The sequence below is a fragment of the Ursus maritimus genome, unplaced genomic scaffold (genome assembly GCF_017311325.1).
Source record: "Ursus maritimus isolate PB19 unplaced genomic scaffold, ASM1731132v1 scaffold_11, whole genome shotgun sequence".
In the NCBI taxonomy this organism is placed as follows: Eukaryota; Metazoa; Chordata; class Mammalia; order Carnivora; family Ursidae; genus Ursus; species Ursus maritimus.
In genome coordinates this window covers 30,113,013-30,138,143 of record NW_024423453.1, presented here as the reverse complement: position 1 = coordinate 30,138,143, position 25,131 = coordinate 30,113,013, and the positions used below count along the sequence as shown (strand labels likewise).

Sequence of the window (25,131 nt, the reverse complement as noted above, 5' to 3'; positions counted from 1 at the left end):
GTTATACTCTAGGAACAGGGCTTACAGAAAGAATACTGTAAAACATTTCTCAAACAATTACCAAAGCAATTACATATCTTCTTGGTAGGCTCAGCAATAGATCGGAAGTCCTTTCGGTTACTGCCCATAAGGCAAGCAGGAGGAGGAACGTGCTGGAGGGACTTACCAGCTTAGGAAGACTGAGACTTGTGCTGCCTCGTGAGTAGGCCGGTTGAGTATCTTGCCACCTGGCACTGGGGATCTGCCGACATAACAGTGAATGATGAAGTCGGAGAAAGTGGAACTCGCTGCGGGAAGCTGCGTATAGGAAGGAGGCAAATTAGGGATTACCAGATTCTCCTCCTACCTGTCATCTTACCTGTGACTATGATCAATTAAAACTTCTAGAGGAGATCCAAGATGCAGCAAGGTGAACGGGTCCACTTCACTCAATGTGGTTGGATCTTGACAGCTAAATGGTGCACCTACATTTTAGCCCTTGGTGTTAATGATTGTCTTATTAAATACCAAAAGAAGACTCTGCCTTAGGAAAGAAGCACTAGGGAGTTCTAAGCTTCCAAAATTAACTTGGCATAACGCTTGCTTTATATATGTTATCTGTTGGCAGTTGAGGGGGCTAATCACACCCCTCTTCTCTCTGGATTCAGAATCAACTAAGACACCTATGTCACTAGGTGTCAGAGATCAAGATACCGGTTTTATTATAATGGCAGTGGGGGATTGGAGATGTGATGTGGACCCAAAGTCAAAATGGGCTTCTGTTCTTTCCCCCGCTGAACTAAACAGTTGGACCAGCTGCAGACAGAGCTCTAGAAAGCAGGTCTTCCCTTGGGACGTAGGGCCTGCCTTGTGGGAGCTTCCCCAAGGAGAGGACAGGACAGGAGAGGGGAACAGGTGCAGCCTGCAGACACCGACAGCTCCCAGGATAGCGTGAGTGAAAATGTGGCAGGACCTCGGGGAGCAGCAGGCTTTATCTTGCTAACCCCCACCCAGTAAAGAGATGGGTGTCAGTGGGTGTCAGAGCCTTCCTTCTCACTCATCAAATGAATGATTCCTTCTCCCATGAAGAGGAGCCACCGAGCAGAGGCGAGAAAGCAGCAGCTTCCTCCCCGACACTCCCTGACACAGCAGACAAGGAAGTTTTTGTGATCGAGTCAAAGCAGGAACGAGAGGAGGGAAAATAATGATTTGCCCTATAGTACTTATAAGCTTACTGTCAGGACAGCTTATTTCTTTCAAAATTTTAACAGTGATGTCACTTGGGTGGCTCAGTTGGTTAAGCGACTGCCTTCGGCTTAGGTCATGATCCTAGGGTCCTGGGATCGAGCCCCGCATCGGGCTTTTTGCTCGGCGGGGAGCCTGCCTCTCCCTCTCTTCCCTGCTTGTGCTCTCTCTCACTGTCTCTGTCTCTGTCTCTCTCTCTCTCTCTCTCTCTTAAATAAATAAATAAATAAATAAATAAATAAATAATCTTTTTAAGAAATGTATACCTCCTTTTGGAAATAAAAGGAGAATCTCTGCTTTATCATACTAGATAAATACAGTCACCGCCTCCCTGACCAAAAGTTTAAACTACTTAAGGGAAAAAAACGTGAGAGCCTAGAAAGGTAGAATACTGGGCAAATAAGTGGTGACGTTGGCTTGCATTAGTGACGGCATGTTAGAAGCACCAATGCTCGAACACCCTTCAGCTCAGGCATCACCACTGAAAGCGCGGAGGCAGATCTTGCAGAACGTATCATCCCCATTTATGCTGGCTTATTAAGAATTAACTCTGGGAGAGGGGCGCCTGGGTAGCGCAGTCTTTAAGCGCCTGCCTTCGGCTCAGGGCGTGATTCCGGCGTTATGGGATGGAGCCCCACATCAGGCTCCTCTGCTGGGAGCCTGCTTCTTCCCCTCCCACTCCCCCTGCTTGTGTTCCCTCTCTCACTGGCTGTCTCTCTGTCAAATAAATAAATAAAATCTTAAAAAAAAAAAAAAAAGAACTCTGGGAGGAGAAAGAGCAATCATATAGCTCTAATGCACTTTCTATGTGTTAAAAATGCTGCCAAGTATTTTTCTTTCTATGAAAGTGCTGTGGTTCGTTTTTAAATTCATAACCTTTTTCCTGCAAAGAGCAATTAGACTATGGCGAGCTGTAGAAGTCACGAACCTGATGTTATTTACTCCTGCTGTCTCTCAGTAAGCAGCATTTGAGATCACTCAGAAGTCATCCTACACCACGCACTTTGACTAGCTGTTTCTAGAACCTTTGAGTTGGAGAAATAACCAAGCTTTTAGAAGATGTCATGGCATTACTGTTGTTATATTGAACCCACAAAGGTCTCAGATTTTCAGTTGTACCCAAAGACCTTCTGCATGGGGGGTGGGGGAGGAAACATCGTTTACACCCTAGATTCAATTGTTGTTTGATTATTTATTAGATTATTTTTTGGTAATCCCAGTTCAATTCAAAAAGCATTTATGGATCATCTGCCGTGTCCCTAGCACTCGCCAGGATACAGAATTACATCAGAGCCTCTGCCCTAAAGTATTTAATGACCCTTAGGAATGAAAGCAAGTGACGGTTAAGCAGGAAACACAGCTGGCTTCTCTCCTGGAAAGAGACAGAAGGGAGCAGTAAATAAAGACAAGTGGGAAGAAAGAGCTGATGGGGAAGAGAACAGAATTTAGTTGATTTTTTTTTTCACTTTTCCTTGTGTAATGCCATAGAAAGTGACGGTGTAGGATTCTCAGAAAGGCAGTGTCCAGAAGTCCTTTTGTTTATCTCCTAGAACATGCAGACAGTTCTCTTTACTCATGTACACTAAATTATTTAAAGATTTGCTTAGTGGACCAGAAATCCAAAATCCAACGTGGAGAAGTGAGATGGCGTGCGTAGTGGGTAAAACCGTCCCGCTGCAGATCTTCTCAGCACGTTGGATATGGGCCCACAGCTTAACACAGAGTTACGTTTCCTTTAACTGTTTGTTTGTAACTAGTATTATAAATACAGTGCATTTGCTTCTTAGATAACGAACCAAAATAGAGTGTCAGTAACTTGTCAGGATTATAAAGTGGGGTCAGTCTCTGACTCCCTACATCAAGCTTCTATGCTTCTATGTGGGTAACTTCTAGCAGTTTATTTGTAGGGGGCTGGTGGAGAGGAAGGCATCATGTTTTCCTCACTCACATGAGAGCTTTGAGTTCTTCAGCGGTTATGTTCGTGCTATCAACGATGGCAGTACACAAGAAACTTCCCTGACGTTGTGTCATGCGGATAAATACTACATATAATATTTTCTGGCTTTTGGCTTCTCCTATCAGGATGGAGGCAGCCTTGTGGGAGAAGTAAATGAAGACGGGGAGATGACTGGAGAGAAAATAGCCTATGTGTACCCTGATGAGAGGACGGCACTTTATGGAAAATTCATTGATGGAGAGATGATAGAGGGAAAACTGGCTACCCTTGTGTCCACTGAAGAAGGAAGGCCTCACTTCGAGCTGATGCCGGGAAGTAAGTTGGCTCTGCTTCAGATGGCTTGCTCCAATTCCAAAGCAGGTTGTTAGGGCATATTTGAGAGAAATTAATTTCTTTGTGTAGTCCACTTTAATCACGTATTAATCAGCCTTGCTGCATAACAGACACGTCAACGCCTCAAATACAGGGCTGCTGACGAGCTGTCCTCCAGCTGGGCTGGGCTGGGCTGGGCTGGACATGGTTGGACTTGATGCTTCTTGCTTATTATGCCTTACAGGTCTTAATTCTGGGGCCCAGTCTGAAAGGACTTTGGTGACCTGGGTCAAGATTTTCCCAAGTGGGTCCCAAGAAGCCAGAGCATGAGCAGACACCCATGTGCGTCTGAAAGCTGAGCTTGAAATGGACACAGTGTCACTTTCAGCCACTTTTCATTGGTCAAAGCAGGTTACACAACCAAGCCAAGTATCAATGAGATGGGGAAATAGATAGCATGCGTTTCAGTAGCGGATGCTAAAAAGTCACATGATGAAAGCATAGCTGTGTAATTCTAATACGGAGAAGAGGTGAAGAAATGACGGCAGTAATTCAATGAATCACCAAAGGTTAGAGCTCAGAAAAAAACTGAAATACAGTTGAATGACATTAAAGAATCAAATTAGGTGGATCTCCAGGTTGGTACCACTTGTAAAGCTGATCCGGCCTGAGCTCTGATTGGGGAAGATAAATGCATGTGGGCGTCCCCTGCCTTCAGAGCCCAGCGTCTTCACGGGGCACATGCTGGGTACGTGAGTGAGCCCAGTGGAATCCATCTTAGAAAACAACAGTACGGCATCCTAAGCATTTTTTCCTGCGTATGAAATTATTTATTGTGGAAAGTCTGGAAAAAAACAAGGAAAAAAACCCAAGATTTTATATTTTGGGCAGCAGAACAAAAGAAATCTGTTTTGAATTGGTCTGATTCCTTGAAAGCAAGATAAGCGTGTGCGTCCAATCTAAGTTAGGTTATACGGAGAAAAACGTAGAGAAGGTAATAAATCTCTTCATTAATATTCCTAAATTAATATTTAGCTATTTTGTGATCCGAAGGAGAATCTCCAGATGAGAATGTCCAAAAACAGGAAATCTAGCATTTCCATGTAGGTCCAACTTGGTTGTTTCAAATGTCTCAGTTTTTGTTTTTTTGAAGTTAAAAATTGAGGCAGCCTAAATGCAATGTGGGATTCTGGGTTGGATCCTGGAATGGAAAGAAGGCATTAGTGGAAAAACTGGTGAAATCTGACTAAAGTCTGAAGTTTAGTTAATAGTAATAGATCTATGTTGGTTTCTTATTTTTGACAAACATACCACGTCACATAAGACATTACCGTTAGGAGAAACTGTGAGGAGTATTGGGGTGCTCTCTACTATCTTTGCAACTTTCCTGTAAATTTAAGATCATTCCAAAATGAAAAGTTTTTTTTTTAAGTGAAACAGTAATCTCTGCACTCCAGAGTCTACTCTCTGTGCTCTTCGCATATGTTCTGAGCAGAGATAGTGCCACCGTGTTGAGAAGTGAGGGGCCCCGGGCCAGGGGAGGATCCCAGTGGGCGGTGCCCATTTTAAAACTTCAGAAGTGGCAGCATGTTTTAGTGGCGAGAGCTGTGAACTTGAGAGTCACCTGATTTGAGTTTCAGCTTCAACATTGACCCTAGTGTGGTCTTGGGCAAGTTATTTATCCCTTCGGAACCTGCTTCTTCATCATCAAAGACAGATGCTGACACCCACTATAACAACAGCATAAGGGAAATTACTGTTCTCTTTACGTTCTTCTTGGTGTGAGTAAGCAACAGATTTTGGGAAGCGAGGGTGATAATTCGCAAAGGGTTATTTTTCTTAGAACTCCTGGTTGTGGGGTGCCTGGGTGGCTCAGTCAGTTAAGCATCAGCTTTAGGCTCAGGTCCTGATCCCAGGGTCCTGGGATCCAGCCCCATCAGGCTCCCTGCTCAGTGGGGAGTCTGCTTCTCCCTCTGTCCCTTCCCCCCTCCTCCTCATGTTCTCTCTTACACGCTCTCTGTCTTCTCAAATAGGTAAATAAAATCTTAAAAAAAAAAAAAAAAACTCGTGGTTGTAAATAATGAACACCTTCTTCACCTTAACTTAAGGCCATAAGAAAGGTGGGGAGGAGGCACATGATTCTCGGTAAGATTCTGGCAGGCCTGTTAATTTGAGGACACGTTGAGCAGTTTGGGTTTCACAGGGCCAGGAAGCACGGCTGCTTCGGATGACTGGGGGGGCAGGGTACGACCCAGGTCTCGGGTGTTGGGCGCTTCTCGCCTACCCCGCACCCCCTCTTAGTTACAGGGAGTGAGCTGCAGACCAGGTCTGATGGGGCTGCTCAGCCATCTGATCCAGTGTGGGGAGGAGGAGGAAAACGTAATGCAAGTATCTCATGGCAAGTACGCCCCCCACCTGCCCCTCGCACCCTTTCTGTTTATGCCTCCGGAACCATAGACTGCTCTGGTTACCCAATCACTGCATGCTGATTCCTCGTCGGGCTCAGGCTGGACTTGCTTCTTGCCTCATGTCTTCACCTCTCCCCAGAGTAACTCCTTTCTCTGGTAATTCCTGTGCCGTCCTTAAGGCTTGGCTCACTTCTTAGAACTGATATCTGCCAGGGAATGAATGAATTCTGGTCAACGGGCATAGTATAAATTACAGAGGAGAGGAGGAGGAGTAAATGGTGTGCTCCGTTTGCCCGGAGCATTGGCCAGGGTGGAAAAACAGGACAGGGCAGCGTGTGGTGGACAAGACGGCCTCAGCCCCTTGAGAGCAGCTGGAGATGTTTCTCCTGTTGGCATCCGCACCGTCCCCAACACGGGGCTTTCCGTGGAGCTGGCACTTGGTATATTTGTGATGAAAGGTTTAGTCTAAGGAAGGGAGGGGGAAGTTCAGAGGACCTTTTCTGCACAATAGAACATGTATTCACAGAAAAGTTTGGTTGGAAAGCGTGGGTTCTTTTTTCAGCTAAGTTCCTTTAATGGATTGTGCATTGGTCCATTACCAGTTTGCTCTCAGATGCATTTCTCGTCCTTCTCCCGCCCTGCTTTTATTGCGGGGGGGGGGGGCTTCTCCCCCTAGCAGACCACATTTCCTAGGCTCTTGTGCGTGGGGTTCTGTCTGGGTTTGGCCACAGGGAGCCACTGGCCAGGGCCACGGAGAGGGAAGGCATCAGGAAGGCACTCTCTGTGTCCAGCAGCGTCTCCATCAGGGGCCTGTCTCCCGATTCCATCTCCCCCTGCATTCCAGCTTCCCTGGGCGGGTACCCCGGCTCTAGAGCCCCGGGCACACCACCTGCTCCTTCGTCCCTCTGCCTTAGGGTTACATGGCTGCCAGCTCCTGCCAGTTTTTGGGCTCCTCACCTGTCCCTTCGGCTTCTCAGTTTCTCTGTGCTCCATATAACCAATTCCCTGAGTGAAATTCTCTCTTTGAAATACGCGAATGGTCTGTTTCCTGGCTAGATACTGACTGATATGGATTGCTTTTAGTTTGAGACACTGATTGGAGTTTTGTGATTGTACCAAACAAACAAAAACCAGGAGGAGGACCTGGTAACCGCTGAGGAATTGCTTAATGGGATGATTTATGATGCCTTAGTGACTTAAATAATTTACTTTGCAGGAGTAAGCGCTTTGTTTCTAAAATGTGTTTCTTTACTATTAGGCATTAGAGCATCGGATATCTTCATTGTGCTCTGGGAGGATTCTCGAAGGCTAATCCATTGCGGAGAACCAATGTTAATTCTAGAACAGTTATGTACCTTAGTTTCTAGAATAAATTACTGATTGGCTTCTGAACCACCTTAATAGAAATAAGAAGACTTTCTTTTTGCTTTATCAAAAGCAGTTCTGTTCTTAATTCTGATGAGGCGAATGTTTATTTTTAGTGAAGGGGACAATTGCCAGGGCTGGCTGGTTGGACTTTACAGCCTGTGTCTAGTAGGAAGAAAACCACAAGAAAAAATTAAAACCATCATCTAACCCGATCTGACCAGAGAGATCTCAAAATTTCATGACAAAGCAAGTTCTTGATTAAAAAATTTTAATTACACAAGCATTTTGTAAACCATCTGAATAAAGAAAATTCAAAAGCAAAAATGGGATTTCAAGAGATATGTCTGATGGCTCTTCATTAAGACCTAAAAATAAAACTCAAAAGCAAATCTAAAAACCATTCATTTATATTGAAGAATTTATTCTAGTCGGTGTAACTTGAATAACATTTTTCATTATTTAACTCCTGCTTTAAAAACTCTCTCCTAGCTCGGTAATCTCTAGATTGAGATTTTCTCTTGCTTTTCAGGTTCGGTGTACCACTTTGATAAGTCGACGTCATCTTGCATTTCTACCAGTGCTCTTCTTCCAGATCCATATGAATCAGAGAGGTAACTTTTTTCCTTGTGGTTTGAACAGCATTGTTTATGGGAAGTTAAATAACCCTCATGGTGGGAACTAATCCTCCTTTGTAGTCCTCTGAGCAGAAGAAAATATTCATATATTCTGAGGAAGAGTGTTTTTATGCTTATATAGACTGTGTGCCTGTGAGAGAGTTTCTCCACCCCTAAAGCACAGAGCGGTCATGTGTCAGTTCCAGAAGGAAACTTCGATATCTAGAGAGCCCGCTGTGCCCTGCCTCGATGTCCCCTTTCTTGGGCCCCTGGTGCAGGTGATGCTGCAGCCACATGCTGGCCTCTAGGGGAGCATTCCATGCTCCTTCCAGCTCCAGCCTGGGCAGGCACCGGAATGCCTCCTTTACTCAGCCAGCTGACGGGGGGGCTGGAACACCAGGCGTGTTCTTGATTCACGAAGGGAGAACAGCAGTGAAAGAAAGACTAGAAGAAGCATAAAAAGCTTCCAGCTTACAAATGACAAGCTTCTGATTCTATAAGCCCCCTCCCCAAGTGTCAAGTCCCATTCCATTCGATCTTCTCGAAACTCCAGCTCTCCGTGGTTGGTGGGGCTCTCGCTGGTCCTCGGCCCGAGACTTATCCCCTAGCAACCTGCCTGTGCGTGAGGAAGAGAGCCAACTGCAGTCGCTTTTCTCTCTGCCTCACTCCTTGTAAGCAGGGCTTCCACTCACTTTCTGTTCTGATCCCATCTGAAAAATCAGTCTCTTCCCTGGTTGAACTGACACAGCTCACACCACAATGTCACAATGAATGAATGGCCTCTTTCTTGATACAGAGCTCTGGTCCATTTACAAAGGGAAGGGTTCGGTCTCTTGGTAACCCCAAAACACAGTAGCACGATAATCCTATGTCTTGGTCTTTTTTGTTACTGTCGTTGTGACGAGGCTGTGTAAGGACGCCCTCAAAATTCACAGTGAACTCGCAATGAACGCACGCATTTTATTTTACACTCGTGGTTCTGTAGGCTAGCTGGGGCTCAGCCGCTTTTGACTGGGCTCACCTCGGTGCCACTTGGCTCAGCTGGACTCCAGATTGCAAGTCCGGTTCAGGTCTGTTTCATATGTCGAGCAACTAAGCCCCCTGGGGCATCTTCTTCCTGCAGAGAGGAGTGGGAATTCAAGGAGGCCAAGCCTCTTACCACCTGAGACCTGGCCCGCAGTCCCCCTACCCATGTTCAAGTAGCAAAGTAGATCCCACAGCCAAGCCCGGAGGGATCCAGGCACGGGGGTACATCATCTCCCCACTCCGGGAGAGGCACCGCAAGGTCACGGGGCCAAGCAGCAGGACGTATAATTCTACCACAGGGTAGCAGGAAAGAGTTGGAAGCAATAATTCGGTCCTCTAGTCTACAAAATAAGCATAAGATCCATGTAACAAAGATGAAAGATGACCGGTTCCACCAGAACCGTGACATCCCAGTGCCCAAAGAACTGAAATCGTTATTGATGGGGCATGTACTCGCTTATTAAATCCAGTTCGATAGTCATGAGTGCTGTTTTCCTGTAAATCCAGGGATTGGCAAACTCTTTCTGTAAAGAGCCACGTTGTCCCTATTTTAGGGTTTGTGGGTCTCTATTGCAACTGCTCAGGTCTGCTTTTGTCACCCCAAAGTGGCAATAGACAATACGCAATAAAGAGGTGTGGCTGTGTTCCAGAACACTTTATTTACAAAAATGCCCAGCTGCCAGGTGTGGGCCGGGGGCCATAGTTACTAGACCCGTTATAAACTCTTTTGTTGGGAAGTGCTTATTGGGTATGTTTTATTGTTTGTCACTCTTTCATGTGACAGGTTCATCTTGGGGCTTAATTAAAACAGTCTTTCCCTCCTATTTGGCATTGACAAACTTGGGTATAGCTTTAATTACTTTGGAAATGTTTTACTTGTCCTGGAAGACTGTGAAAATACTCATTAACTAAAAACATAAACTTTAAAAAAACCTCCTATCAAACATTGAGTTGCTTTATGAATACAGTGAAACCTTGAACAACACAGGTTGGGCCACCAACCCCTGCTCCTACCCCATGCAGTTGAAAATCCACATGTAACTTTTGATTCCCCAAAAACTGAACTACTAAGAGCCTACTGTTGACAGGAAGCCTCACCAATAACATAAAGAATTGATTAACACATATTTTGTTAATAATATGTATTATACACTGTATTCTTACAATAAAGTCAGCTAGATAAAAGAAAATATTATTAAGAAAATCATAAGGGGGGCACCTGGCTGGCTCAGTCAGTAGAATGTGCAGCTCTTGATCTCAGGGTTGTGAGTTGGAGCCCCACGTTGGGTGGAGAGATTACTTAAAAATAAAACCTGAAAAAAAAAGAAAGAGAAAGTCATAAGGAAGAGGAAAGGACATTTTCAATACTGTAAAAAATCCACATATAAATGGACCTGCACAGTTCACACCCAGGTTGTTCAGGGGTCAACTGTATATCACGATCCCCATGTTAGAGAGCAGATTTTAAACACCACTCTTAATACATTCGTGAGTACTAGTTCTTCAGTTTCCAGTGCCAAACACTGTGGTTTAACTTCTCATCCTCCCTTCCTTCCTTCCTCAGTGGATCACTGTGAACTAACTAATGCTTTGGATTCAGTAGCCATACTGATATTTTGGTGGTTGATATAAAGAGTGACATATCAAACTAAAAGAATCATTGTTTGGCCCTTTTTTCCCACTTAGGGTTTATGTTGCTGACTCTCTCATTTCCAGTGCTGGAGAAGGACTATTTTCAAAGGTAGCGGTGGGACCTAATACTGTTATGTCTTTTTATAATGGAGTCCGGATTACACACCAAGAGGTGAGTGGGCTTGAAGTGGAGAATCAGCTTGATTGGTTACAGGGCTTGGTTTCCAACACTCTTAATCTTCCTGTTAGCCCCTTTTCTTAGTATTCTCTAGAAATATGAAGAAACGAACAGGGTTTTTTTGTAAAATTGATGGGATATTGTCTTATAGCAGTGTTCGGATTTCTGTAGCAAAAATACCATCCACTGGGGGTGCCTGGGTGGCTCAGTTGGTTAAGCATCTGCGTTTGGCTCAGGTCATGATCCCAGAGTCCTGGGATCGAGCCCCCCATCGGGCTCCCTGCTCAGCGGGGAGTCTGCTTCTCCCTTTGCCCTTCTCCTCTGCTCGTGCTCGTTCTCTCTCTCTCCTCTCTAAGTCTCCCTCTCTCTCTCTCAAATAAATAAATAAAATCTTTTTAAAAAAAATACCATACACTGGGTGGCCTGTAAACAACAGAAATTAATTCTCACAGTTCTGGAAGCTGAACGCCCAACATCAACATGTCAGCAGATGTGGTGTCTGGTCAGAAACCACTTCCTGGTTCATAAATGGCTCTCTTCTCATTGCAGCCTCACATGGTGAGAGGGACAGGGGAACTCTCTGGGGTCTCTTTCACAGCTACTTTATAGAAAGTGGAATGGCGCCCATCGATGAGACAGCAACTGCTTTGTACCGTACTACCCCCAGTGTCTGAAAAATTGAGATCCAACTGGATCCTGTCAGTAATTAATTTATGATCTTGCACAGGGCGCTTTAAAGGAAGGCCCCCTCCTTCTGTTTGTGCAAAAGTCGTACAGTCGCCTACATCCAGCCAGGAAGGGTTCTATTGCCCAAGAAACTGAAAAAGTTAAAAAAAAAAAAAGTTAAAGAATCATCACCTCTTGCCTTTAAAATACAATATGTTTTCCAGAATTCATAGGTGTTTTTGGTTTTGCTTCTTCAAGTCACCATTAACTTCCTTACATGTCCGCTGAGGGGCACAAAGTCCGCTGCTTGACCCCAGCTTGTAGTCTCCGCCTGGGCTCACTTGCATTCAGCGTGGGAGACTTGGGCTTATTGCTCATACCCTCATTCATGTACTTCCCCTTTTCACTTACGGCTATGCAATGCTACGGGGGAATGCCGGGAAATAATCAAGTTTTTGCCCATTCAGAGCTGTCGTACAGACAAAGATGGCTTGGCGTTCACACTGAGCCATGGCCCGGCACACAGTATCCCCTGGTGATGGCCAGACCTCTGCGTCCGTAATCCTGACAGTCCAGAAAATTCAGCGTATGAGAGGTGGCTCGGGCTACTGATATACTGTTTATTCTATTTTACGGATAACAAAACTGAAGCCCAGAGTGGGTGAGCCATTTGTCCGAGGTCACAAATACAGTGACTAGCAGAGCTCAAGCCGGATTTCAAATAGCAGAATCTGGCTCCTGGTGAAACTCACCACATGCTGTCCTTTGGAAATGAATGAGGCACCCTCCTTGCCTTCATGAAGTTTGGATTCTCTTGGGGAGGGGCACCTGGGTGTCACAGTCTGTTGGACTCTTGATTTTGGCTCAGGTCCTGATGTTGGTGTTGTGGGGTCAAACCCTGCTTTAGGCTCCGTGCTCAGTGAGAAGCCTGCTGGAGACTCTCTCTCCCTCTCCCTCTGCTCCTCCCCCTGTGCTCTCTCTCTAAAGTAATAAATAAATCTTTAAAGCTGTTGGAGAGATAAGAAAAACACAGCTAGTGACAACGTAAGGTAGATAGTACCAAGTATCACATACCAGCATCGTGTAACAGGGCTGGAATATTAAGATCCATGAAGATTTTTTTCACTTAAATCACTGCTGTATCCCCCACACCTAGAACAGGGCCTGGCATATGATAGGCACTCAGTAAATGTTTGTTGAGTGAATGTCAGATACAAAAAAACAGCATAATTGTAGTTTAGGGGCAGGAGAGGCAGTATACCTCTGAGAGTCAACAGTTCTACATAAAAATGTGATCGTAGGGGACACCTGGGTGGCTCAGTTGGTTAAGCATCCGACTCTTGGTTTCGGCTCAGGTCATGATCTCAGGGTTGTGGGATCGAGCCTCGCGTGGGGCTCCGTGCTCAGCAGGAAGTCTGCTCGTCCCTCTCCCTCCGCTCCTTCCCCTGCTTGCTCTCTCTCTCTAAAATAATAAATAAAATCTTCTAAAAAATTCTTTTTAATGTAATCCTGTTTGCACCAAGAAACGGCTGTGCTGACATGAGCAGATCCTGGGCAGTGGGTGGAGTGGGGCGGTGGGCTGGAGAAGGGAAGCGTGTCGGTGCCCTGCAGAGAGAGAGTGCTGTTGCAGCTCAGAGAGCACACGGGTAACCGTGACACCGTCCGCTGGTCCATTGATCGCCCACTTGTAACGAAGGTAAAGGACTGGCTGAAGCACCATTTTGCTTTCCTCAGAGTTCCGGTTCCCTTTGATGTTCTTTCTTGTGTATTTCTTTTGCCTGGTCTCCTTCCCAGTAGGGCTTCCAGGGATTTGGGGCTTGGTCAGAGAAGCAGATCTGGCCACAGGACGCAGTAACACACACCAGGCTTCACTGACACGGGGCGGCGCTTGGACAGGGAGGCGAGAGAGGGCATGTCCTGCCGGCCTAAGATGGTCCAGAGGGCTGTGGCACAGGGGCCACCGTCCGGAGCAGGAGAAGGGCAGGGAACTCCAGGGAAGAGAGGGTCAGAGAGGGGGCTGACGTGTCTAGGAGACGTGTGGCACAGTGAGGAGTCTCTGGGCCAGAGAGCTCCCAAGGACAGAGGCGGTCTGGGGGCTTTGTGGTGCTGGGCTTTATCTAATCTGCCAGCAGATGTGGGGTCCGGTGTCCCTGGGAAAGCAGTAGCTAAAACCCCTCTTTGTTTGGGCTATTTACGCAACAGCTGGATGGGTAAAAATCTGAGTTTGGTGCTGGAGCGCTTTTGAGGTTCACAGGTCTGAGCCCCCAGTGAAGAAATAACCTAGGGACATCTGGTTCCATTTTTGTGTGTCGTGGTAAGGGACTTTAAGTCCTTTTTTTCACATAAGAGGAGGAAGAATCCGCACGTAGGAGGTCGAGCTGCCCGGCGCTGCCCACCAACGGCTTCCGCGCCGTCGATGCGCGGAGGGCTCCCTTGGGTTCTTCTCACGTATGCAGCGCTCGCCCCGCGAAACGGAAGGAGAAATGAGTTCGTGCTGCTGATGTTCTCGGAGATCTGGGGAGAAGGGCCCTCTCTGACGCTCGCTTTCTGGTTTCCTCAGGTGGACAGCAGGGACTGGGCCCTTAATGGGAATACCCTCTCCCTCGACGAAGACACGGTCATCGATGTGCCTGAGCCGCACAACCACGTGTCCAAGTACTGTGCCTCCCTGGGACACAAGGCAAACCACTCCTTCACGCCAAACTGCGCCTACGATATGTGAGTATGACGCCGAGCTGCCAGGGTGGGTCTGGGCGCCACCCGCCGGGGCCCTGCGACTGCCGAGTGCACGTCCCAGCCGGCACCCCGCCCCAGGTGAAGGCGGCGCCCTCCGGGGTCCTGAGGCTCGTGCCCCAGAGGCCTCACGGTGATGACTTGACACTCAGAATCCGAATTCTGGCCCCTTCCCTGGCCTTGGCCGCTCGAGACAGCAAAGTGCTTAGAAGAGTAGAAATACTATGGGAATGCGACACTTCCTGGTTGCTGTTTGGTCAGTGCTTTTTTGTCCTTCAGTTGTCTCACTCTGGAAAATGACGCATAGTGTTATTTGAAATATTAGAAAAATTAAAATTACTCTGTGCAGTGGGGACTAGTGAACGCTTTCCTGTTGGGAAAGGAAGGAAGAAAATAAAATGCCAAGCCTAGAACACAACGTCTTGGTGTTGGAAGAGACTGATGAAATCAGAGTCCCCGTTATTTGTCACTAAAGAGGAAAGAACTACTGTCACGTGTTACAGCGTGGATGAGCCCTGAAAACATTATGCTCAGTACAAGAAGCCAGCCACATATGCCCCATAGTGTGTGATTCTATTGATATGACTTGTCCATTACAGTGAAATTCACAGAGACAGAGTACAGATCAGTGGTGGCCCAGGGCCCTGGGGGAGTGGAGGGAAACGGGGTTGATGGCTAATGAGTATGGGGTTTCTTTTGAGGGTAGCACAGTGTACTAAAATTAGATAGTGGTGATGGTTGCCCACCTGAAACCCACTGAATTTTACGCTTCAAATGGGTGAATTTTAGGGTATATGAATTGCATCTCAATGAAGCTGTCATTTTGAAAAGTCAAATAGCCCTACCTCTCAGAGTTTGAGCCTCCCCTTCCAATAGCTCACGGAACCTCTTGCAAACCTCCATTGAGGGGCAGCTTACTGTTACCCACGAAGGCAGCTATCTGGACAAACTGAAATAGGTATTATTTAATCAGCTTTTGGGCTCTGATGATTAAAATGTTCTCTCTATGGAATCCAAATGGGTTTCCCTGTAACATCCAGCCCTTTGCCCTAATTATTTCCCTATGCACTATGCCAGTCTCTCTTAGACATAGTAGCCCTCCAGATATTTTAGAAGCTTTCATATGCCCCCTGAATGTTCTCCTCCCAAAGTCAAGCATCTCTGACTTTTCCTTGAAGAGTACAGTTGGCATTCCCTGGACCATCGTCATTGATCTCCTTAGCTCAGCCAGAAAATGCCTGTTCCCCCTGGGAGCCAGGCAGCTGCGTGACACCTTTTCTGCTCAGTTCCAGCTCGCAGTCCCCCCGTCTATTGCTTGTTAACAGAAGCAGGATCCGATCATGTGCATTTAATCTGTAGGAAAATTGCCAGGAGTTGAATGTCCCTCCTCGCATCCCTGAGACGGCTTGGAAATTGTCCTGGCAGTGACTTGCTCTCCTTGGCAGCCAGTACCAAGTACTGCAGTACTTCTGTTTAAAGGGCAGGTAGAAATGGCAAAGGACATGTGTCATGTGAAATGAAACTGACACTGTTATTAACTCCAAGGCTTTCGTGGCCAATGTGAATTAGGCCAAAGCATCGTTCCAAGCTGCACGCGGCTTCCCAACAGTCTTCTAAAACAGTGGTAACCAACAGTAACAAATGCTACTGAGACTACTCTTTCAAAACAAATGAGTTCTGTGATTTCACGACGAGGACAAGGTTTTTCTCACCAAAAAGAAGAGCGCACAGGAGACAAGGGAGGGAACCGTTTGTGCAAAATCAAGTCCCCAGACTCCTCAGGGTTATTTCCTTCAAGCCCAATGTGAACGATTAGTTATTTGGGGTAATGGGAAGACTACCTGAGAAATAATAAATACAGAATTCAGATACTGATTCGTGGCATTCATTTGCTTCTAAAATTATTGGTATTATTATACACACTTAACATCAGCCAAACAATATCCCTGTATAAGCTGCGGTCCTGTACAAAATGCCAAATGGACAAGCAGACACCAACTACTGCCCTAGTCGTCAGTGTAGGTGACATGTCGCAGAGGGCCCAAGCCACTGGGCACAGGGAGGTTTGCTTTGGCCACTAATCGTGCTGCTGGCACTGATTGAGCACTTTAGGCCGGTGCCACGCTAACGGCTTCTCATGAATTCGCTCACTCAGTCCTCCCAGGACCCGTTATCTGTTCCCCGCCCCTCCCCATCACAGACCAGCAACGTGGACCTCTCAGCCCCAGTGGCTAAGTGTCCGTAAGCGTTGTGCCCCCCTGCCGCCAGGGAGAATCAGCACCTGAAATGGAATTCTTTCTTTTCAGTCTGTCCTTTTTCTACTCTTTGAAAATAATGATAATAAGCAGGAAAATGAAAAGAGGATTATACCAGAAGTCTTAGGCTTCCCGTAGAATTTTGTCACCGTGCGAGAAGATTAGCTAGAGCTCCGTTTCAGGGGTATTATTTTTTTAATGCAATATTTTAATTTAGAGACGAAGAGCTATGATTTTATTATTTTTAAAAAAGATTTATTTATTTATTGAAGAGAGAGCACGAGCTGGAGAAGACGGAGACAGAGGCAAGCAGACTGTCCGGGGTGCAGGGAGTCCCACGTGGGGCTGGGAAACCAAGAGCCTGATGCCCAACCGACTGAGCCACCAGTCGCCCCAAGAGTTGTGGTTTTAATAAGGACTTCCCAAATCCCTGGTGCAGGGATGTCTGTGATAGAGCACAATATGAGAATTCTGTGCACACGCACAATCACTCACAGAGGTGTGCACATAGTCACTAGCAGAAGCTGAGTCCTCACTTCGTGCCTGGCACCGTGTGGGGTGCCTCATACATGGGGTCCTACTTTGTCACAGTGACGACTCTTACACGATTAGGATCGCTAGTATTACCAGGAATTTGCAGGTGAGATTCAGAGATATGGAAGTGAGCTTTCTGAGAGGGGGCAGCAATAATGTGTGGAACCGGGACTCTCGCCTAAGTCTCTGACCCTAAGTCAAGTGTGCTTTCCAGGAAAGATGACAGCCAAGTAGGGTGGACATAGAGGCCCCTTGGAGTGAGGGTGAGCTTATTCCTTTGTCCTCGACATAAAAGATGGCCCTGAACCACAGACACACTCCTTTCCCCACCACCAATAGAGGGAGACAGCTAAGTACTTGCTATCATGCCCCATGTGCCAATCATAACTTAGGGCCTGGAAACTTCTGTGGTGTCTCCATGTCCTTTGTTCAAAATGTGACTATAGAGGAATGAGATTGATTTGACCAGATGCATATAAAGATAAAGCGAATTTCTTTCTGGCCATGCCTTACGTATTTCCGTTCTGGGTTTCAGAAGCTGTTAGGTGAGCTAAATCTATTCCTTATTTATCTCCTGTTCTCCTGCAGGGGCCGGAGGGGTGAACCAGGTTGGGAGCCTTTGGCAGAGGAACACAGGCATAGCGTTAGCCCTGCCTGAGGTTCCGAGATGCTCGAGGCTGCTCCCTGCACAGGATGCTTCACAGGGAAATATTTAAAAGCAGGTTGGCAGAGAGGTCTAGGCTTCGCTCCTGGAAAGCAGTCTTCGTCTACTGTTATGCTAGAAAATAATACTTCCTCTGTCTGTATAGGGTGGGAGACAGTGTTTTGCTTTGGAAAATCCACAGGGCTCTTCCTTCCACCTCCCAAAGTGCCCTGGTGAAGCCTTGCCCACGAGGCACAGCCAGGTAATCCGACGCGACAGGCCAGGTGGGCTGTCATGCCAACCGGCCGCACTGGCTCCGGTTTCTCATTCAGGGCAGATTTTTGTTGTTGCCCATGCTGTTGGTTTATAAATACAGAGTGCCAAGTATGCTCAGAGAGGAAGCTAGAGCAGTGCTTTTTAAACTTGAACGTGCCCATGAATCACCTGGAGGTGTTGTTAAAATGCAGACACCAAGTCAGCAGGTCTGGGCGGAGCTGAGCTTCTCCATGTCTGGCAGCGCCCAGGTGAAAGCTGATGCTGGCCAGTCGTGAGCCACGCTTGAGGACCCACCAGTGGTGCCCAGGGAAGAGCTCCCGGGTGATTCCTACCCCTTCATCTCCGCCCCCCCGCCGCCCCGCCCCAGGCTCTGCTTCTAACCTCCCGATCTGACCCAGGAATGACTGTGTGCCTCTTGATGTCTAGGTTTGTCCACCCCCGTTTCGGGCCCATCAAATGCATCCGCACGCTCCGAGCCGTGGAGGCTGACGAAGAGCTCACCGTGGCCTACGGCTACGACCACAGCCCCCCGGGGAAGAGCGGGCCTGAAGCGCCCGAGTGGTACCAGGTGGAGCTGAAGGCCTTCCAGGCCACCCAGCAGAAGTGAAAGGCTCAGCCCTGGGCTTCCGAGACCGGGAATAGAAACTTGGATCTATGCACTACGTTTTCCGACAACGGGACAACCAGGGACTGCTCATGCTGTGACATCACATCCTCTCACTCCGCGTTAGCAACGACTTTCTCGCATACTAACTAGGTTTGACTGTATTACTCATACCAGATTTAAAATTAGCTAGCCTTGCAGCAGCGTCCTACTGAGAGGTATTGTCGAACACTTGACACAGACAGCGTGATGTTCTTGGGTGGTTCAAGTCTAAATCTGTACCACACTCAGAGATGCCAAATGATTAGACTGAAAAAGGGAAAGGGGGCTTTTCAGTCATTTTTAGTCCGTGGTTTTTCCATGATGTTTTTTCCTATGGCCAACATAAAGTGTGTGCGTTCACACTTGCATATGTGCCATATGGAGGATAGAGAATTACTACATTTTTATTCTCTAAATGTAGTATAATTTGCCTTTTAACCTTTGATCTGTATCTTGCAATAGAATGGCTTTGTTTTTTTTTCCCTAGCGAACAGAACCCCACTTTTTTGAGTCATTTCACCCCTCAGTCCCATTCTCTATCTTAGATATCTTTTACAAGAGAAAAAAACTTCCAAATGGATTTCATGTCAGTGCCAGTGCGTAGGTCTCTCTGGCTCTTTCTATATCATTGTTTCATCATTATGTCCTAATATAAAGAACTGGCTGATAGGGCCAGGGTATTATTGTAGAACTATTATTCTCGCATGTAAACAAAGATACCTTTGCTTTAAGATGTGAGAAGAAATGAATTTACTTTGTTTGCATTAAGTTATGGGAGAGTTGTAATATATACTTTAAGAAAGGAGAGAGGGAAATTAGGATTTCTAAGCAGTAACTGTGGCAGTTTTGCAGTATCTTCAATAGTGCTAGTAATTTCTTCTCCTCGGGTACACATTAAATGTACATAACATAGAGCAATCTGGCTTGCAGCACCATGCATTGAATTCAAAAGTCAAATAACCACCTAGAATTCTAACACAGAATTCTAAAGTTGGGGTTTTTTTAATTGCTACTATTAGGAGAGACATACTGATCACTAGGTGCAAATCAAACCTTAATGCTAAAACTCTTCATTGTTGTATTTTCCAAAGCACTTACCTGCTTCAAAGCGTTGTGAATTAAGAATAACACCTGTCTAGTTGAAAAGCAACGATATCAATAGCATTGCAGCCATTTTGCAAGCCACGTGTAATTCCAACTGCTGAAATAAGGAGAAAACCCCTGTTTTTCAGTTTAGCTCGTTAGGTGTGTAATGTACCTGGGATGGCTCTGAATGAATTCTGCAAGTCTGGGGCTTTTGCAAGCGCCCTCACCCCGTGCCGTAGCCGTGTCTCTTCGGACGCCTCGACGAGGCTGCCGGAAGTGATGGAGAGCAGCACTTGCCACCACCTGTAGCTGCCGCCGGCGGCTCCTGTCGCCTGAGCCAGTTTGGTCTTGAAAGCTAAAGCCTGCCAAGCCACAGCCGATGGGGATCCCTTGCTGGCAGCGAGAAGAGTAAAGAAACGGGCAGGAAGGAAGTTTGCTGTTTCTTGTCAGGTACACATTGCTCTTAGGAAGAATTTCACAAAAGTGCTTGACCCAGGGCTGCTCACAGCTCTCCGTTCAGGCGGCCCCTGGGCACAGGATTCAGCCCCCCAGACAGTGACAGAAGGGGCCCTGCCCTCCTTTGCAGGGCCAGGCTTCCTGGAACCCCCCTCTCCAGCGGTGCCGGTGCACGTGGCCGGTAGCTAGCTGGCGGGGGGGGGGAAGGGGGGGCTCCCACGTGAGAAGTTGTCAGGGCTGTCAGAAGGCTCACCCGCAAAGGGAGTCGAGTAGGGTTCTTAGATGATAACGCACCAGGGTAGGATAGCTTCTGTAGAAAGAGACCGTTCTGTAAACTGTGACAGCTGGGCAGTCTCGGGACTTGGGTGCTGATGGGTGCTTTAATTCAAATGCGTCCCGAAGTGAGTGACTGTCTTCAGGAGAAAGATGGCTTTAAGTAGCCCCAGTCAGTTGGGCCGTGGAGCCAGGTCAGTAAGCGAGGGCAGGATGGCGCAGGTCACACTCCCAACACAGCTAGGCTTTGAGTGATTTCGTGCCTGGTGGTGATACCATTCTTGTTGAGGCTGTAGTAGGGGTATAATTTGTCCTCGTGGGTTACTCTGATGACCCCCCTCAAGTGGAATCTTTCTTTCTTCTGTTCCTTTCTTTTGATATAAGAGATTGAAGAGTTGTCGGTAGTAATTAACCAACTAATCCATTTTCCAAATGAGATATTGAATGACAGCACTCGCTGTAAAACCCAGCAGCGGGTCTGTGACCTTCAGACAAATCAGAGGAAACCGTACACCCAAGCCGAGCCTCTCTGCCCTTCTCCCTCCTCTCCTCTTGTGTCTTCCGCCTCTTCTCTCTCCTGTCCCATCTCTTCCCTCTCTTTCTCTCTCTCCATCTCTCTCTCTCTCTCTCATCTGTGAGAATGCCTTGATGTCCCTGTCCCCTGATCGCTTGCTCTTTTCCGTCCTCTCGCCCCCTATTCTGAGTGTCTCTCCTCTCTGCTAGCCCTCTGGGTGCACTTCTGCGCCTCCACTCTGTGTCTCTGGGGGGCTTTGTGGCTCCTGCTTCCCCGCCCCTCCCCCACTCCCCAACGGAAGGCCTTGTCACAGAGTCCGGTTGGAGGGGGCTTGAGATTCACTGTGTTCCGCAGGTCGGTAAAGAAGTCGCGGGGGTCGAGGTTCCATGAGGAACTGGTGAGGAAGGAAGGGTTTCTCCTTGTTCGAGCCAAAGTCTGGCGGGGAAAGCCTTGGGATGTATTTCTCTACTGAATCTTTACATCCACGGTGGAAGGAAACGTGTCAGGAAGCAGCCGAATCTGGTAGTTTCACGAGCAGGATGGTCACAGCAGAACTGCGGAAGATTCCAGGTGGTGGGAATGAAGAAGTCCCTTCATGCTCTCCCAAAAAACGCGGGCACTTGTGCGTGTGCGTGACGGCGTAGTCCCGAGGGGGTTCACTCAGAGCTGTCTCAGCCCCACTCCTGCATGACTAGACCTTTCCCTAGCAGCTTTTCTGTGACGGAATACTACCTTGTGTTAGCGTTAGGAATAGGAACTAATCTGGAGGAGTATGTCCCCACATGGACGTTTGGATGGACCGACAGAACCGCTGTGAGGCCTGACTTTCTGACACAAAGCGAAGATGAGATTAAGAGGCAACAGGCGGGGAGGACTTGAGTTTCGTAGTACCTATTCTTATTTTCACCTGCTTCATCCCTGGCCTACCTGAGAAACAAAGAGGGAAATTCGTTTTTCAAGACCTCTTTGAACCTGTCCGGGGCATGGCGTTCAATTTATATGCCTTCTGGGGGTTCTTCACACTTGAAAAACGATTTCCTTACCACCAAGAACCTGGAAAGGCCAACATGGAGGCAAGTGTAACCATTTACACCATTTAATGTAACTATTAACATGGCAGTAACTGTGAACAGTGAATCCAAGGGTTGCCTTCTCAGTGAGACAGTATGTGGCACTTTAGAAACTTTCCTTCAATATATAAAATTTTGAATCACTCACTGCAAAGTGCATTTAAGATCTTCCAAGAAGGTATAGTTTTCTGTTTTGCCTTGTTTCAAAACCCGTTGCCTCAAGTTTCTGTCTTCAGAGTAGTGATTTAGAATCCAGACATCTTTTCTTTTAGAAAAACAAGCAAAACTGTGTTGCAAGACTGATAGTTGTAACGTTTATTTGCCACAGATCAAAGGTTCACAAAATATATTAAATTTACATCTACTTGAGGTACCTTGCTAGGTTGTTTTTTTCTTTGGTCTTTCCCGTCAGGAATTTGGAGCCTTGGTGTCACTTTTTTATTTTAAAAAATACTAAATTTTAATAGTTTTATTTTGCCAAATGTGTGCATACATATTCAAAGCAATGAAACTATTTCAAGCCATACAACCACAGGGGTGGAAACCCTTTTCACAAATTTTAATGTGTTTGTATGTAAATAGATGTTTGTATGAAATATTTTCATGGTAGAATGAATATATTTAAATGAAGTCGAATTATTCCAGTGCTATTTAAACAAATTACAAAATTTTTGGTGAGAATTATCTGAGTCTATTGAGATATAATGCAGATCAATTTTGATTTTTAAAAAATCAAAAGCCTACAAATAACTCTGACTCATGGCAACCTCCCTGCGTCGTTGCGTCTGACGTGGAGAGAGCTCGTAGGCTTCCCCAGTGCCTCCGCCGCTTCCTGGTGTAAGTTAGGTGCTCATGGAGGTGTGTCCACCTTTAAGTGACATCACTCCCGGCCTCCGAGGGCCCGCGAGTGAATTAGAGGCATTAGAGACACTGGTGCAGTTATCCGGAGCACAATTTCTTTGCAGGGCAGCAGAATCCGAAGCCAGATGTGGCCGCGTGAACCTCAGAGCTGGGTTTTCTGGCCACCATCACCCGCCACCCTTACTGCCTAGTCACACTTGTCAGGGAGGCTGCCCTCAGTGGAGTTGGGGTTCAGACCCCAGGGTGGAACTTCACGGTTTTGCCAGCAGTCCCCGCCTCCTGGCCTCCACCTCACAGAGAGGAAGGAGGGGGGGGCAGCTGGCAAGGGGCCCATTTCTCAGCACAGTACATTTCCTGTCTCAGCTCTGGGAGGCTATGCACCTGTGCACCGAACTTCCAGCCAGAGAGAGACGTCCTCGGATAACGCGAATCCTTGCTTCCTCTGTCTGTGACTTTACACACTGTTGTTAGGAGTCGTCTTAATATCAAGACCAATCACATCTCTGGGACATACCTCCCAACTCTCCTGACTCTTATGTTACTAGAACACTCCTTTATAATGGTATTCAACTTGAGTGGGTGGTTTTGTTTTGTTTTTTTCCTCTGCATTGGTCCTGGATAGAATGAAATGGTAACTATGACAGAAGTTTCACTGTGTCTACTAGCAATATGTACACACGCCAATGTATCTTGACATAGCGACTTGGTTGTATTTTGGGTTACTGTAATCAACCTCGATTCTTGTGTTGGGAAACCACAGGGATGTGTAATGCCTGCTTATCATCGAAGGAATTAGGTTCATGGTCTGAGCTCCCTCCTACAAAAGGTTTCCTCCTGGGTTTTCTATGTTCTCTTTTTATCCTGAAATGCATTTATTCGGTTGTGAGGTATGTTTAAGGATTGGAACCTAGGGGTATGCTTTCAGCATTTATTGCAACCAAAAGGTAACCCCATCACAGTTAACAAAAGATTGGTCTTTTGTGGAATTTGAACTAAATCTATGAGCCTTATTCAATATCTATAATTCTATGATTTTTTTAAATTATGGGAAATTAATGAAAGATGTTTACATGAATAATGTTTGCCCTTACTGTGTTATGAATGAGTTTTTTTGTAGTGTGTCTGGGTGCATGTGCAAGAGAGTAGGAAAAATGTTTCTGAAACAAAACTTGACAAATATTTGTAATGAAAAGTAAATTTCAAGATTGCTATAATTGCGCTATAGAAACAATGCAAGTATTAAACAAAATATACAATCATCTCTCATTGTCTTCCTTTGGTCATTTAGGGCAGAAAGGCAATAACTTTTTTCTTTTTTTTAATATTTTTTTAAAAGATTTATTTATTTATTTACTTGAGAGAAAGAGAGAGAGAGCGCGCGAGCAAGAGGGGTTGTGGAGAGGGGCAGAGGGAGAAGCAGACTCCCAGCTGAGTGGGAGCCTGACTCCATCCCAGGTTCCTGAGATCATGACCTGAGCCCAAGGCAAATGCTTAACCACCTAACGGCCCCGTTATGACATGTCTGCCTATGTGTTTAAACTACTAAGCCAACTTTATATTTTGAGTTGTTTTAAAATGTTATTAGCCACTTACAAAGCATGAGAGTGGAGTAGAGGAGGGGTATAGAATGGCTAGGAGCTTTATATTTATTTAGCATGACTCCACTTACACCTCTGAGTCCAGGAGAATCACCAATGTCAACCCAAAGGGTTTAGTTGATTACATAAATGTAAGGGTATTGAATATAAAGGAAATGATCAGGGAAATACCTGAAGGACAGGAAGCTTCAGCTCATGGTTTAAAGAAGATAATAGGAATGTTATCAGATGTGGTAGATTTGGGCACTCTTAGGACAGCTTTGGGCTGAGGAAACCGGGAATCCCTTGTTCCTCCCCAAATCACAGCTAACATTCCCAAACTCGCCCCTACAACATTCCCAGAGAACAAAAGCCAACGACACACATGTAAAGATAGTACTTTGCTACCAGCTGCCCCTTGTGCCCAGGGACCCACAACAGTGGATTCTAGTAAGCGGCTCGTTACTAAGGAAGGTGCAGTTGGGCATCAAACTGAAGCAAGCCCGAGGCCTCCCGCTGTATCTTCCCACCCTCAGTTGACCGCTCTTTGATTTCCTCACACTTCCTTCCATCCAAGGAAGGAAAGGAAAGCAAGTAAGGTGAAGAAATCCGACCTGATGCTGGAATCGCTTCATCACTCGGATGGAGACACATCCGTATCTGGATCTTTAAGGCGGTTTCACCCACTGACACACGATGTTAGTATTCTTCCTCCTTGTGGGAGAGACAGGGATGAGATTAAAATTTTAAAGCAAGTGGGGTAAGTCTGAGAAGCTAAAATCCCAAAAGTGAAGGATCAGGCAACTTTTGGGGTATTAAAAT

General features: G+C 46.5%; 1 protein-coding gene across 1 annotated transcript in view; it reads left to right on the top strand.

Moving 5' to 3' along the window:
* SETD7 (SET domain containing 7, histone lysine methyltransferase) overlaps positions 1–23,993 on the top strand; it is a 47,764-nt gene extending 23,771 nt beyond the window's left edge. Inside the window, exons 4-8 of the mRNA XM_040626325.1 lie at positions 3,307–3,496; positions 7,799–7,880; positions 10,596–10,713; positions 13,946–14,103; positions 18,253–23,993. Coding sequence (XP_040482259.1) covers positions 3,307–3,496; positions 7,799–7,880; positions 10,596–10,713; positions 13,946–14,103; positions 18,253–18,433 — 729 coding nt within the window. The 3' untranslated portion in view covers positions 18,434–23,993. The remainder of the gene's footprint in view (positions 1–3,306; positions 3,497–7,798; positions 7,881–10,595; positions 10,714–13,945; positions 14,104–18,252) is intronic.
* Positions 23,994–25,131: the final 1,138 nt, after the last annotated feature.